At 56.8% G+C, this 12,632-nt stretch overlaps 2 protein-coding genes across 4 annotated transcripts in view; one reads left to right on the plus strand and one right to left on the minus strand.

The window, feature by feature from the left end:
- The first annotated feature begins 36 nt into the window (after positions 1 to 36).
- Positions 37 to 9,145, plus strand: BUD23 (BUD23 rRNA methyltransferase and ribosome maturation factor). 3 transcript variants are annotated; one of them, XM_054084668.1, is made up of 12 exons: positions 37 to 156; positions 486 to 523; positions 1,097 to 1,192; positions 1,374 to 1,456; positions 1,553 to 1,649; positions 3,093 to 3,189; positions 3,518 to 3,568; positions 4,347 to 4,432; positions 4,630 to 4,675; positions 4,980 to 5,092; positions 8,412 to 8,501; positions 8,645 to 9,145. In XM_054084668.1, the coding sequence occupies exons 1-12, from the start codon at positions 109 to 111 to the stop codon at positions 8,697 to 8,699; spliced, it is 900 nt and encodes a 299-aa protein (XP_053940643.1). In that variant the 5' UTR covers positions 37 to 108; the 3' UTR covers positions 8,700 to 9,145. The 3 variants fall into 3 exon arrangements, with proteins under 3 accessions (XP_053940643.1, XP_053940644.1, XP_053940645.1); XM_054084669.1 differs by having other exon boundaries at positions 4,980 to 5,041; positions 8,645 to 9,136; XM_054084670.1 differs by lacking the exon at positions 486 to 523 and having other exon boundaries at positions 41 to 156; positions 8,645 to 9,142.
- A 267-nt stretch (positions 9,146 to 9,412) lies between these two features.
- STX1A (syntaxin 1A) overlaps positions 9,413 to 12,632 on the minus strand; it is a 77,880-nt gene continuing 74,660 nt past the window's right edge. Inside the window, exon 10 of the mRNA XM_054084671.1 lies at positions 9,413 to 12,359. Coding sequence (XP_053940646.1) covers positions 12,282 to 12,359 — 78 coding nt within the window. The 3' untranslated portion in view covers positions 9,413 to 12,281. The remainder of the gene's footprint in view (positions 12,360 to 12,632) is intronic.

Consider the following 12,632-nt stretch of genomic DNA (forward strand, 5'->3'; position numbering starts at 1 on the left):
TCAAAGTGACGTCACAAGGGACTGTGGCAGCAGAGGTGAGCGCTCGTGATGATAACGTCACAAGACTGCGACTGATCTGGCGGCGCAACCCAGTGACGTCAAGGCAGCATGGCGGGCAGCGGGCGTCGGCCCGAGCACCGCGGGCCGCCTGAGCTGGTGAGAGGCCCGGCGTGAGGGGGCGCTGGGGGCTCCCGGGCCGGAACTCCCCGACCCCTTCCCTCGGATGGTCTCCTTGTTTCCGCGTACCCTCGACGCCCCCTCATCTCCTGCCCTCCCCCATCTCCTGACGCCCCTGACCCTTCCTCTGCCTCCTCCTCACCCCCTGTCCCCCATCTCTCCTTCTGTCGTCCCCCATCTCTCCTTCTGTCGCCCCCCCTCCGATGCCCCTGGTCCCCCCTCACCCCCTAACCCTCCCTCTGCCTCACCCCCTCACCCCCCCCAGTCCTGCTGGCCCTCCCCGGCCCCCTGACCCCCTTTCGTTGCAGTTCTACGATGAGGCTGAGGCGCGCAAGTACACACACAAGTACGAGGGGGCCTCATTGGGCGGATAGCAGGGGTTGGTTATGGGGCAGCGACTGGGGCGAGGGCGGTCGTGTCGTGGGGTGGCAGGAGAAGAGGTGTCCGGTCGTGGGGTGGCGATGGGGAGGGGTCCAGCCATTGGATGTGCCCGGTCGTGGGGTGGCGATGTTGTCTGATTGTGGGGTGGGGAGCTTGTATGGGGGGGGGGAGTGTCCAGTTGTGGGATGGTGAGGCGGTGGGGGAGATGTTCAGTCGTGGGGTGCAGGTGGGGGCTGGGACAGAGTAGGTTCCGGTCATTGTGTGATGGTGCGAGGGGTGTCTGCTCATGGGGTGCAGGTGGGGGGGTGTCTAGTCGTGAGGTAGGGAGAGGGGGGGGGGTCCATTGTGTGGCACAGGGTATGTGTCCAGTCGTGGGGTAGCAGGGTGAGGTGGGGTGTGTGTATCTAGTCATGGGGTGGCAGTAGGGGTGTCCAGTCATGTGGCAGCACGGGATGGGGGTGGAACCCCATTGTAGGGTGTGGGAGGGAGCCCTGCTGGGGTTGCCGCCTTTGTTCACAGCCTGGCCTGTGCCTCACAGTTCGCGGGTGGTGGAGATCCAGTCGCAGATGTCGGAGCGGGCGGTGGAGCTGCTGGGGCTGCCTGAGGACCGGCCATGCCTCCTCCTGGATGTGGGGTGAGCAGAGATGCTGCTCCGTGGTGGGGTGCAGAGGCATCAGGGTCAGACAGAAGCCAAGGGCAGCCGAGCCCCACAGCACCGGTGTCTCTGTGGGATGAAGAAGGAGACTGTGGCCAGCCAGGGGCACCTTCAGACCAGGTCCGTGATCGCTGTCCCTTCCCCCATTTCCTCCGTCTAGGTGCGGCTCCGGGTTGAGCGGGGATTACGTCTCTGAGGAGGGTCACTACTGGATCGGCATGGACATCAGCCGCGCCATGCTGGGTGAGCAGGGCCTGCTCCCCTGCCTCCTTTGTCTTGCGTCAGAGGCGGCCCCGAAGGTGTGAGCTGCCTGCCTGAGCGCTGCTCTGTTCTGTGCAGATGTGGCTGTGGAGAGGGAGGTGGAAGGAGACCTTCTCCTTGCGGACGTGGGGCATGGCATTCCTTTCAGGGCTGGCATGTTTGACGGCTGTATCAGGTGAGTTTGTGAATGTAGTGAGCCCTTTTGGTACTTCACGTGACTGCATTGTCTGTAGAGTACGCGTGGTACAGCCCAGAAAGCCAACTGTATACTGGGCTGCACCTAAAGAAGCTTGGCCAGCAGGGTGAGGGAGGGGATTCTCCTCTGCTCTGCTCTTGTGAGACCCTGCCTGGAGTATTGTGTCCAGTTCTGGAATCCTCAACATGAGAAGGACATGGAGCCATTGGAACAGGTCCAGAGGAGGCCAGGGAGATGATCCAAGGGCTGGAGCACCTCCTGTATGAGGTCAGGCTGAGAGAGTTAGGGTTGTTTAGCCTGGAGAAGAGCAGCGTGCAGAGAGACCTTAGCGCAGCTTCCAGTACCTGAAGGGAGGTACAAGAAGGCTAGTGAGGGGCTTTTTACAAGGGCATGGAGTGATAGGACAAGGGGGAACGGCTTTAAATAGGAAGGAAGAAGATTTAGATTAAACAGGAAGAACTTCTTCACAATGAGAGAGGGAAGGCCCTGGCCCAGGTTGCCCAGAGCAGTGGTGCTGCCCCATCCCTGGAGGTGTTCCAGGCCAGGTTGGATGGGGCTTGGAGCCCCTGATCCAGTGGGAGGTGTCCCTGCCAATGGCAGAGGGTTGGAACTGGATGGGCTTTGAGGTCCCTTCCATCCTAACCCATTCTAGGATTCTGTGGTCTACATAAGGTGCAGAACAGATGAGCGTGAATGTCCTTATTGGTTGCTGTCTTTACTCTTTGCAACTTGTCTCCACCTCTCTGGGAGAAGTTGCTGATATTTGGCATGGTGGAAGTAGCTTCCAACAGCTGTGTCCCAAGTGATCCTTGTCTTCTTTTTGTGCTGGTGCGTTAGGAAGTTTATTGAAGTAAATCAGATCGAGGGTGTTGGCTGGACGGTTGAGAACTGCTGTGAGGGGGAAAACAATAAGTGTGTACCATTGCTCAGCTGCAAGATCAGTCCCTGGATCAAAGGTTTGATGGTTGGGTTTGGGATGAACGGCTAGTTGAAGGGGACAGAAATACTTTTAGGCTTAGAGAAAGGTGCTGGGAAGGAACCCGAACTGCCTTTTGTTTATCTGAACGCTCTGTTTGGGGTTGCTCATTGGCAAAACCCTCACGGCCATGCAAGGGTCACAGCTGAGCACTTGAATTATTTGAACCTGGCCTGAAGGGGGTGCTTGTGATTTTTTTTTTTGACTTGAAATAACTACTGCACCTCATTGGCGTTTGTCACAGTGAGTCCCAGAGGGGTTTGTGTATCCACAGAACAGAAGGCAAAGTGATACGCAGAAAATTAAATCGTTTTCCTGAAGCTGAGCATGTGTGTAGTGCTGGGAGTAAACTCAAAGGGAGGGGATGGGCTCTTTGAGAGAATCAAGAATCAATGGCTCAGTCAATCAATGGCTCAGTGTCCAGCGGGCCTTGTTTTCTTTCTCAGTATCTCTGCAGTTCAGTGGCTTTGTAATGCTGATAAGAAATCACACAGCCCTCCGAAACGCCTTTATCGATTCTTCTCGACTCTTTATACTGCCTTGGTAAGTGTCACACTATCCCAGTCCAGCCTCTGCTTAACTTTACATTCTCACTGGGGCATTTTAGCAGGGCATTTTAGCAGGACATTTTAAGTAAACGCTACTCTGGAATGGAGGACTGGCAAGGAACATCCACTTCCCATCTCCTTGCCTGCATGCACGGTGTCTTGTGCTTCTCTGATCCCTGCTGTTACCCCTGTGCTATGCTGTGGGGGAGCAGCTCTCCGGGGGGAGTTATCTGGGAGGCAGACACTCGTGTGTGGGCAGGGAATTGGGCAACTGGAGGGGTTGCTGGCACTGAGACAGCTTTGCGACTGACTGTTTCCTATAGGCCCGCGGATCCCGAGCCGTCCTGCAGCTGTACCCTGAGAACTCGGAACAGGTACAGGATACTGAGATAAGATCTTTGGGAGAAATGCTTTGCTGTGAGGGTGGGGAGGCCCTGGCCCAGGTTGCCCAGAGCAGTGGTGGCTGCCCCAGCCCTGGAGGGGTTCCAGGCCAGGTTGGATGGGGCTTGGAGCCCCTGATCCAGTGGGAGGTGTCCCTGTCCATGGCAGGAGGTGGAACTGGGTGGGCTTTGAGGTCCCTTCCAATCCAAACCATTCTATGACATCAGCCAGTGAGGAAGATGTACAGGCAGAGCCAGGCAGAGAAGTTGTGTGCTGTTTGGAGCTCTGGATGCACTGTTTCTCCATGCTGGGTCTCCTTCTCTGTCCTTTCCACCATATGTAAAGCTCTTCAAAAGCCCCACAAGAAGCCTGTAAGGAGAATGCCCTGTGCAATTTCTGTCGCTCCACAGATTATCTTGGGCTGAGCCTTAAAGAATTTGGCAGGACACAGTCGGAATCTGCTATGCTGGATTCTTCCTTGTGTGATGGGGTTCAAAGATCAGCCTGTAGTCATCAGCACTGTGCTGTACCTCCCCAGGGCTGGGAAATCCAGCCCAGTATCCCTCTCCTAGAGAGTCTGCTGTGCCAGTTAACCCAGGCTAGACTGGGACCCAAATAAAGACTGGTGCCCGGATGGTACTGCAGAGCTTGATGCAGGGCTGGACAAGAGCAGGAATGACCCATCTTTGGCATGTGCTATGGTTGAGCTCAGAGGTCTCGGGCGTTGCTGGTGGCTCACGACTACACTTTTACACGTGCTTGTTTTTCCAGCTGGAGCTCATCACAGCACAAGCCATGAGAGCTGGCTTTACCGGGGGAATGGTGGTAGATTACCCCAACAGCGCCAAAGCCAAGAAGTGAGTTCTGTTTGGGGCGAGGCCTGGGTTTAGCAGTGATTCTTTATTTCCCCAAGCTGTTCTCTTGCCCATGTTCCAGTCCTGGACAGAGGTTACGGCTGAGATTTGACTCTGTTCCAAACAATCTCAGTCTTGCTCGGGGACTGGGCATCACATGCTGAATCGCAGCTTCATGCTCCTTATTCTTGTTCTTTCAGGTTCTTCCTTTGTCTTTTTGTTGGCACATCTGGCACATTACCAAAGGTGAGGAGCTCTGTGAGGCAGCAGAGTTGCCTTCTTGGCTTCTGGATGATGTGGAAGAGTGGTGGGTGAGGGAAAGTCGTGGAGCCAGGCAGCTCTGCGTGTGGAGATGTAACTTTATTTTACACACTTGCTGTCAGTCTGACCAACCTTTGCTCTTCCTGAGATCTGGTTTCTTTGCCATCTTTTCTGGCAGAGCAGTTTGTTCCTGTTCCAGTCCCTCCCCTTGCAGGGCCCTGGGTTCTCCTTAATTGAGATGGCAGATCTGCTCCAGCAGAGAGCAAAACTTCCCACTTTTGCTTTTCAGGGCCTCGGTACTGAGTGTGCTGATGGAGAAGAGACACTCCAGGCCAAGTTCACCAATGAGAGGTATCGTGTGGTGAAGCTGCAACTCCTGTCCAGGCGAGGAGTGCTGGGGATGTAAGGGCTGCGTTTCCCTGACTGTATACCACAGCGCTGCTGTGCGAAGGGACTGGGAGGAAGGGACTGGCAGGACCCTTTGCAACCCAAATGGGTCTCATCAAAGGGCCCCAGACACAAGGAGTGGAACGGTTTAGTTTGGAGGGCTTTGCTTTCTTGTCGTGGGGCTTGTTGATGCTTACCTTAGAGCTGCAGCTGAGCATTCAGGTGCATTTCTTTCCAGCTCAGCACTAGCGTAGGGCAGCGGTATCACAGAATCACCAGGTTGGAAAGGACCCACTGGATCATCGAGTCCAACCATTCCTAACACTCCCTAAACCATGTCCCTAAGCACTTCATCCACCCTTTCCTTAAACACCTCCAGGGAAGGCGACTCGACCCCCTCCCTGGGCAGCTGTTCCAATTCCCAATGACTCTTTCTGTGAAGAATTTTTTTTTGATATCCAACCTGAACCTCCCCTGGCGGAGCTTCAGGCCATTCCCTCTAGTCCTGTCCCCTGTCACTTGGGAGAAGAGCCCAGCTCCCTCCTCTCCACAACCTCCCTTTAGGTAGTTGTAGAGAGTAATAAGGTCTCCCCTCAGCCTCCTCTTCTCCAGGCTAAACAACCCCAGCTCTCTCAGACGCTCCTCATAAGACTTGTTCTCCAGCCCCTCACCAGCTTCGTTGCTCTTCTCTGGACACGCTCCAGAGCCTCAACATCCTTCTTGTGGTGAGGGGTCCAGAACTGAACACAGTATTCGAGGTGCGGTCTCACCAGTGCCGAGTACAGAGGGAGAATAACCTCCCTAGACCTGCTGGTGACCCCATTTCTGATCCAAGCCAAGATTCCATTGGCCTTCTTGGCCACCTGGGCACACTGCTGGCTCATGTTCAGTCGGCTGTCAACCAACACCCCCAGGTCCTTCTCTTCCGTGCAGCTCTCCAGCCACTCTTCCCCCAGTCTGTAGCGCTGCATAGGGTTGTTGTGCCCCAAGTGCAAGACCCGGCATTTGGCCTTGTTAAACCTCATCCCATTGGTCTCGGCCCAGCGGTCCAGCCTGTTCAGATCCCTTTGCAGAGCCTCCCTACCCTCCAGCAGATCCACACTTCCTCCCAGCTTAGTGTCATCTGCAAACTTGCTGAGGGTGCACTCAATGCCTTCATCCAGGTCATTGATAAAGACATTGAACAGAGCTGGACCCAGTACTGAGCCCTGAGGAACTCCACTTGTGACTGGCCTCCAGCTGGAGTTCACTCCATTTACTACCACTCTCTGGGCCCGGCCATCCAACCAGTTTTCAACCCAGGAGAGTGTGCGCCTGTCCAGGCCAGAGGCTGACAGTTTCTGAAGCAGAATGCTGTGAGAAACTGTGTCAAAGGCTTTACTGAAGTCCAAGAAGACTCCATCCACAGCCTTTCCCCCATCCAGTAGTCATTTTGTCATAGAAGGTGATCAGGTTAGTTTGGCAAGATCTGCCTTTTGTAAACCCATGTTGACTGGGCCTGATCACCCGGTTCTCTTGCATGTGCTTCATGATAGCACTCAAGATTACCTGTTCCATGACTTTCCCCGGCACTGAGGTGAGACCGACAGGCCTGTAGTTCCCCGGATCCTCTCTGCAACCCTTCTTGTAGATGGGCACAACATCAGCCAGCCTCCAGTCTAGTGGAACTTCCCCAGTCAGCCAGGACCGCTGGAAGATGATGGATAGGGGTTTGGAAAGGACATCCGCCAGCTCCTTCAATACTCTTGGGTGGATCCCATCCGGCCCCATAGACTTGTGGGAGTCTAGCTGGGCAAGCAAGTCTCTAACCGCCTCCTCTTGGATCACGGGAGCCTCATTCTGCTCCTCTAAGTCTTGGGTTTGTAAACAGAAGGAACAACTTTCTTTGCTATTAAAGACTGAGGCGAAGAAGGCATTAAGTACCTCAGCCTTGTCCTTATCCCCTGTCACTGTTGTTCCTTCTGCATCCAATAGGGACTGGATATTCTCCCTCGTCCTCCTTTTCCTGTTAATGTACTTGTAGAAAGACTTTTTGTTGTCTTTCACAGACTTAGCGAGTTTTAATTCTAGTTGGGCCTTGGCCCTCCTGATTTTTTCCCTGCACAATCTCACTTCCTCCCTGTAGTCCACCCAAGATGCCTGTCCTTTCCTTCAAAGCACATAGAGCTTCTTATTATTATTGACACATCTTGAGATCTCCCTGCTCCACCAAGCTGGCTTTTCCCCCCGCTGGCTCCTTTTCCGGAACACAGGGATGGCTTGCTCTTGAGCTGCTAGGATTTCATTTTTCAAGAGCACCCAGCCCTCGTGGGCTCCCTTGCCCTGAAGGACTGTCTCCCATGGGACTTTGCTAACCAACCTTCTGAACAGGCCAAAGTCTGCCCTCTGGAAGTTTAATGTGACAGTTTTGCCAGTCCCCTTCTTTATCCCACCTAGAACTGAAAGCCCTATCATCTCATGATCGCTTAATCCCAGGCGTCCTCCAACTGTCAAATCCCCAACAAGACCTTCTCTATTTGCAAACAGCAGGTCTAGGAAGGCACCCTCCCTTGTTGGTTCACTAACCAGTTGTGTGAGGAAGTTGTCTTCCATGGTAATGGAAAGCAGAATGGTGGTGATGCCAAGGGTGGCTTTTTTTGTTGGGGAAGCAGACTGCTGTGCCTGAAGCCTGGTGTTCCCTCTCTGCTGCTGTTAGATTCTTTGCTTGACTCTGCTTTGCTGGGGCGTGCTTGTGCTGGCCAGGTCTCCTCCCATGGTAGTGGTGCAGGGAGCAGCCCCTCTCGCAGCCAGTGGGAGAGACAGAGAGCAAAAAACAGAGGAAAGTCGTCGTGGCTGCCAGGAGCTTGTGGCTGCCATGTTTTCCTGCCTCTTACACTACTGTTCTCTGCTCTTGTAGTCCAGGAACTACCTGGTCTTAGAGGGCAACAGCAGAACTGGCACCTTGTTGGGAAGCCAGAGGATTTGGTGTAGACTGATAAGGGGAGGGTGGTTGTGCTTGAGCCTGTGTCCCCCAAGATCCCAGAGCCTGGCGTGCTGCTCATGTGTCAGACGTAACATGGGGTAGCGCTGCCCTGCTGCAGCCTGCGCAGGGTGCGCAGCCCTTGGCTCAGAGCCGGGGTGGGGTGCAGCCTCCCTCTCCCAGTGCATCTGGAGATTGACTCTCTGGCCTTCTGCCCCAATGCTGGCTGAGCCTTTCACCCCTGGGGTGGTGGGAGAGGTCCTCTCTGGTTTTATGAGGCAGAGGGCAGCCCTAGTTGTGGGTAGTGGTCCTCTAGGGCAGAAACCTGTGTCCCCACCTCAATTCCTCTCCAGCTACTCTCCGCATTCTCCGTAGGACACGGTTCAGAAATGCCAAGGGCAAGTCTGTGAAGAAAAGCCGGGACTGGATCCTTGAGAAGAAGGAGCGTAGACGACGACAGGGCAAGTAAGTTCAGCTGGCTCCTCGCTCAGCTGAGGCTGGCTGGGCTGCTCCAGCCCGCTGCCGCCTGTTCAAACTCCTGCTGAACCCACTTCCCTTCCCCTCCCAGAATGACGTGGGGTCATGCTTAGTTGTGCTGCTCTCCACAGGGAAGTGCGAGCAGACACGAAATACACTGGTCGCAAGCGCCGCCCTCGCTTCTGAATCACTCTGGATGCTGCTGGCATGGAAGATGGGGTGCTGGTCCCTCCAATGAACCTCCTGTGAATGGCACAGATGGACACCTGAGGCTTTGGACTCACTAGGACAGGTCATTGTGGCTCTTAGGCTGGCTCAGGTGCGCAACAGCCAACTGCACAGCTTCCAGCCCTGTTTTCCTGGCGAAGGCAGAGTTGCAGACAGTGCTGTGGCCACTTGGTGTCTGCAATGCTATTTGTTGTCTTCCTGAGAATGCAGTGAGCCACCTGGAGTGCCAGGTGAGCCAGAAGATTATATCCAGCCGCCTCACTAAAGAGTCAACGAGTCCAAAGTGTTGCTGGTCTCCTGTGTCCTGCTCTCAGTGCAGACGAGGACTGAGGTGGGAACATAGCACCTAGGCCCCACCAGCTGCTTCTCCACCTGCAGGCGGGGAGTTGGGCAGTATAAAGCCGTGTGTCCCATCAGGGAAAATGTCCTGGAAGAAGTTATTCCCACGGTGATCGCTCCTGTGGGAGCTTCGCGTCAGGCTCACCCTGAACACTTCAGTGCTCCCAGGGCGCTGGGGTTGTCCGCACCCCAGCCCTTGGTCCCCATCACCTCCCTTCCCATGAAGCAGGGAGGCGGCAGCCAGAGCTTTACAGTTACAAATGTTTATTCTACATAAAAATTCCACAAAACGGGAAGCTGTTTTGCACCCAAAGCTTTGGGAGAAGAAAGGGAGGCTAGCAGGGAGGGAAAGGGTGAAGGAGAAAAGAGGCAACATACCGTGTCATCCAGCCCAGTGAGACAGAGCAAGCCAGGGTCAAGATCCACATAGAAAACAAGGACACTTAGCTCACAGTACAGCAACAGTACAACTCCACAGGGGGCTTGGAAAGCCTTCAAGTACATTAATTAAAAAAAAAAAAACAAAAACACCCCAATCCCCAGTTCGAGTGCAAGCTGTGTGTGCCCCACACTGCTCGTGGAATACTGCATCGACACGCTCCCGGCGTGGGGAGGGCAGGTGGCACTTGGAACAGAAGTGGCGGAACCCAAAAGACAAGTGGTCTGAGATTGGGGCGGGCTGGAAAGAAAAAAGTGAGATGTCTTCCCCAAAACACAACCACGCTGTTGGTGATTTGGGCTGTGGTCTGTACATGCAACGACAGGTAGGTAAAAAGGAACCGAACGGGGCTTCCCGTAGTGCAGGGGTAATTATTGCACCAAAACACCTTCCCCTCGCAGCGAGGACAGTGCGAGCCTGCCTGTGGGGTGGCAAGGGCAGCCTCCTGGCTCCTTCCTGTTGGAACCTGGCACCACCGCTGCCTGCAGAATCCCAGCAAGGTGCCAGGGGCGGAATCGCCCACTGTGGCCCCATCTGGCTCCTGCTGCTGGGAGGCTGCTGGCGGCGGTGGTACCAACAAGGAAGGAGTGACGCCAGAATTCCCCCAGTGCTGTTACTGGCCTTGTGCCTTGACGGGATGGGCCACAGCCCTGCTGTTGTGTGAGCGTGTGCCGGAAAAGCTGCTGCTTGGAAGAAAAAGAAGTCTCATCGTGCTAGCAGTGGGCACGGCTGCAGGGTGAGGGCCTGAGAGGAGCTGTTGCCTCCCTGCCCAGGAGTAGCCCTGCCAGCAGTGTTATTGCTTCCCGGAGGAGGGGGCAGAGAAGTGCCCAGGGGCAGGAGCCACAGGCACTCGGGCATCACCTCCAGCTCCCTTTCCCATACCCTGATGTCCCCATGGAACATCCCATCCTGCGCCTCCTCTGGCCTGCTTGTCGCAGGGGTCCCAGCGCCCTGAACCCTTTGCACGCACAGGCTGCAGTGCTGTAGCTCACACAGGATGGTGCAGGGCTGTGAAGGAGGCGCGCTCCGGGCTTGGGTATTCCCATGGCCACACGTTCCAGGAGCTGGAGCAGGGGACTGGGCTGGCCATGCTTCTCACGCAGTGGAATGCAACCACGGGACCGGGGAACGGGCCGGGTCTGGGCTGACCCTGGGGAAGGCAGCGCTGTCCTGGCCGCTGCCTCTCACCCACGGGCACCACGCGCCTGTGCTACAGCTCCCAGCCAGGCTGGAGGAACGTGGCGCTGGGAGCGAGGAGGTGACACAGTGCCTGCAGCTGGACTACTCGCTGCCATTAAGTGGCCTCTTTCTGCTCCCAGCATCTGGGCTGATGTGCAGCCCGGTGTGTGGCTGTGAGCTTGGCCACAGTGGTGTCCTCAGTGGTGCTTTGGCTTGTGCACGGGCCAGCTGGAGCCCTGCAGGAATGTGGGAGCAGAGTGCTGCCCCCAGCCCGAGGAAAAGGGACAGTGACACCCAGGGCGCCTCCAAGCCACCCCACAGTGGCTGCATCCGTGTAGTGGGTGCAGTGGAGGGCACAGGGCACCCAGGGGGCTCCCACGGGACCCCCGAGCGCACGTGCCTCATCAGGTGGCCCAGGGGAAGAGCTGGCAGGAGGGCACCGTGCTAGGAGGAGATGGCAGGGGCAGATGGATGCCAAGAGGTGATGAAGAGATGGAAGGAGCAGTCAGGCACTGCCCTGCTCAGGAGCTGGGAGGATAGTAGAAGCAGAGGAAGGCCGCTGCTCCTCGCTTGCAGGGGGCTGGATGCAACAAGGACTGCTCCTGGGACCACGACAAGAGACAGCCCAACCACCTCCAACCCCAGCCATGGGTGCCTACATGGAGAAGCGAGGCTGGAAGCAGCCCTGCTCCCTGGCAAGCCCTGCCTGGGCCTGTGGGCATCAGTGCCAGCCCCAAACCCCCAGAGCCCAGGCCAGCAGAAGCCAGGGCCACCGTGTGCCGGGGCTGAGAACAGAACAGTGAGGCTTTGGCGCAGGGTGAAAAGCCGGTGACATGAGCTGCTCTTACCTGTGCTGGGCCAACCCCAGGGTGCAGCGCTGGCTCCCCTGTGGGCTGTGCTCATCCCCACGCAACTGTGGTGGCCCCATGCAGCAGCTCCTCATCCCGCACTGCTCCATCCGATGCACGGAGGGCATGTCCAGCCCCTGGCACCCACAGCGGGGCGACGGGCCAGCGCCCACAGCGGGCAGGGACGGGGGGGGGCAGCAGGGCCTGGCAGGGTGCACCCCTGGGAACGGGGCCTGGGAGAGAAGCAGCCCAAGGAACGGTGTTTGCAAGCACAGACGTGGCTGATGGCAATGAGAGCTCTGGCTGGAGGTGATGAGGAAGCTGGGGGTGGGGGTTGACTGGGCACTGCGTTCTTCGAGGACCCCTAACACCCTTCCTCGACCCCTCCTCATCCTCAACCATCCCTAACACAGACTGCCCAGTGCAGGAGAGGCAGCAGTGCCCGAGGGCACCTCTGTCCCTGCCTGGTTCCAGCCAGAAGCAGCGATGAGAGCTCAGGTTCCCTCGCAAGGTCCCCCCTGCACCCATCACTGTCCCCTGCACCCCGCCTGTGCCCCGGGGCCGGCACTCCCTCCACACAGACGCACCGCACACACAGCGTCACAAACAACCATGCATTAGAAACTGAAATGCTGCTGAGAGGCTCTGGGGCTGCGTGGGTCGCTCCGGCGTGGCTGCGGCCCCATGGCACGCGCGGCTCCGTCCATCGCACACAAACAGTCCCGTGGGGGGAGTCTAGCCGAAAATGCCACCGAAGGTGGAGGCAATGACGATACCCAGGATCACACAGCAGATGATGATCATGATCTTCTTCTGCTCAGGTGGCCCAGCACCGGCAGGGAGAGAGGAGAGAGGGGATTGTGAGTGTTGGGGACAGGCTGGCCACCGAGGAGCGGTGATGGCATCTGCCCTGGTCCTGTTTGCCTGTGGTGGGCTCTGAGCAGCACCCTGGGAGCCAGAGCATATCCTGATGGCAGAGCCCTGGGGCAAGGATGGCAGCCAGAGGGGCTCTGACAAGCCCGGGGCAAGGATGGCAGCCAGAGGGGCTCTAGCAGCCCTGGGATAGGAGCCCTGTCTCTCCCTTCA

This window comes from Cuculus canorus, chromosome 20 (genome assembly GCF_017976375.1).
Source record: "Cuculus canorus isolate bCucCan1 chromosome 20, bCucCan1.pri, whole genome shotgun sequence".
NCBI classification, from domain to species: domain Eukaryota; kingdom Metazoa; phylum Chordata; class Aves; order Cuculiformes; family Cuculidae; genus Cuculus; species Cuculus canorus.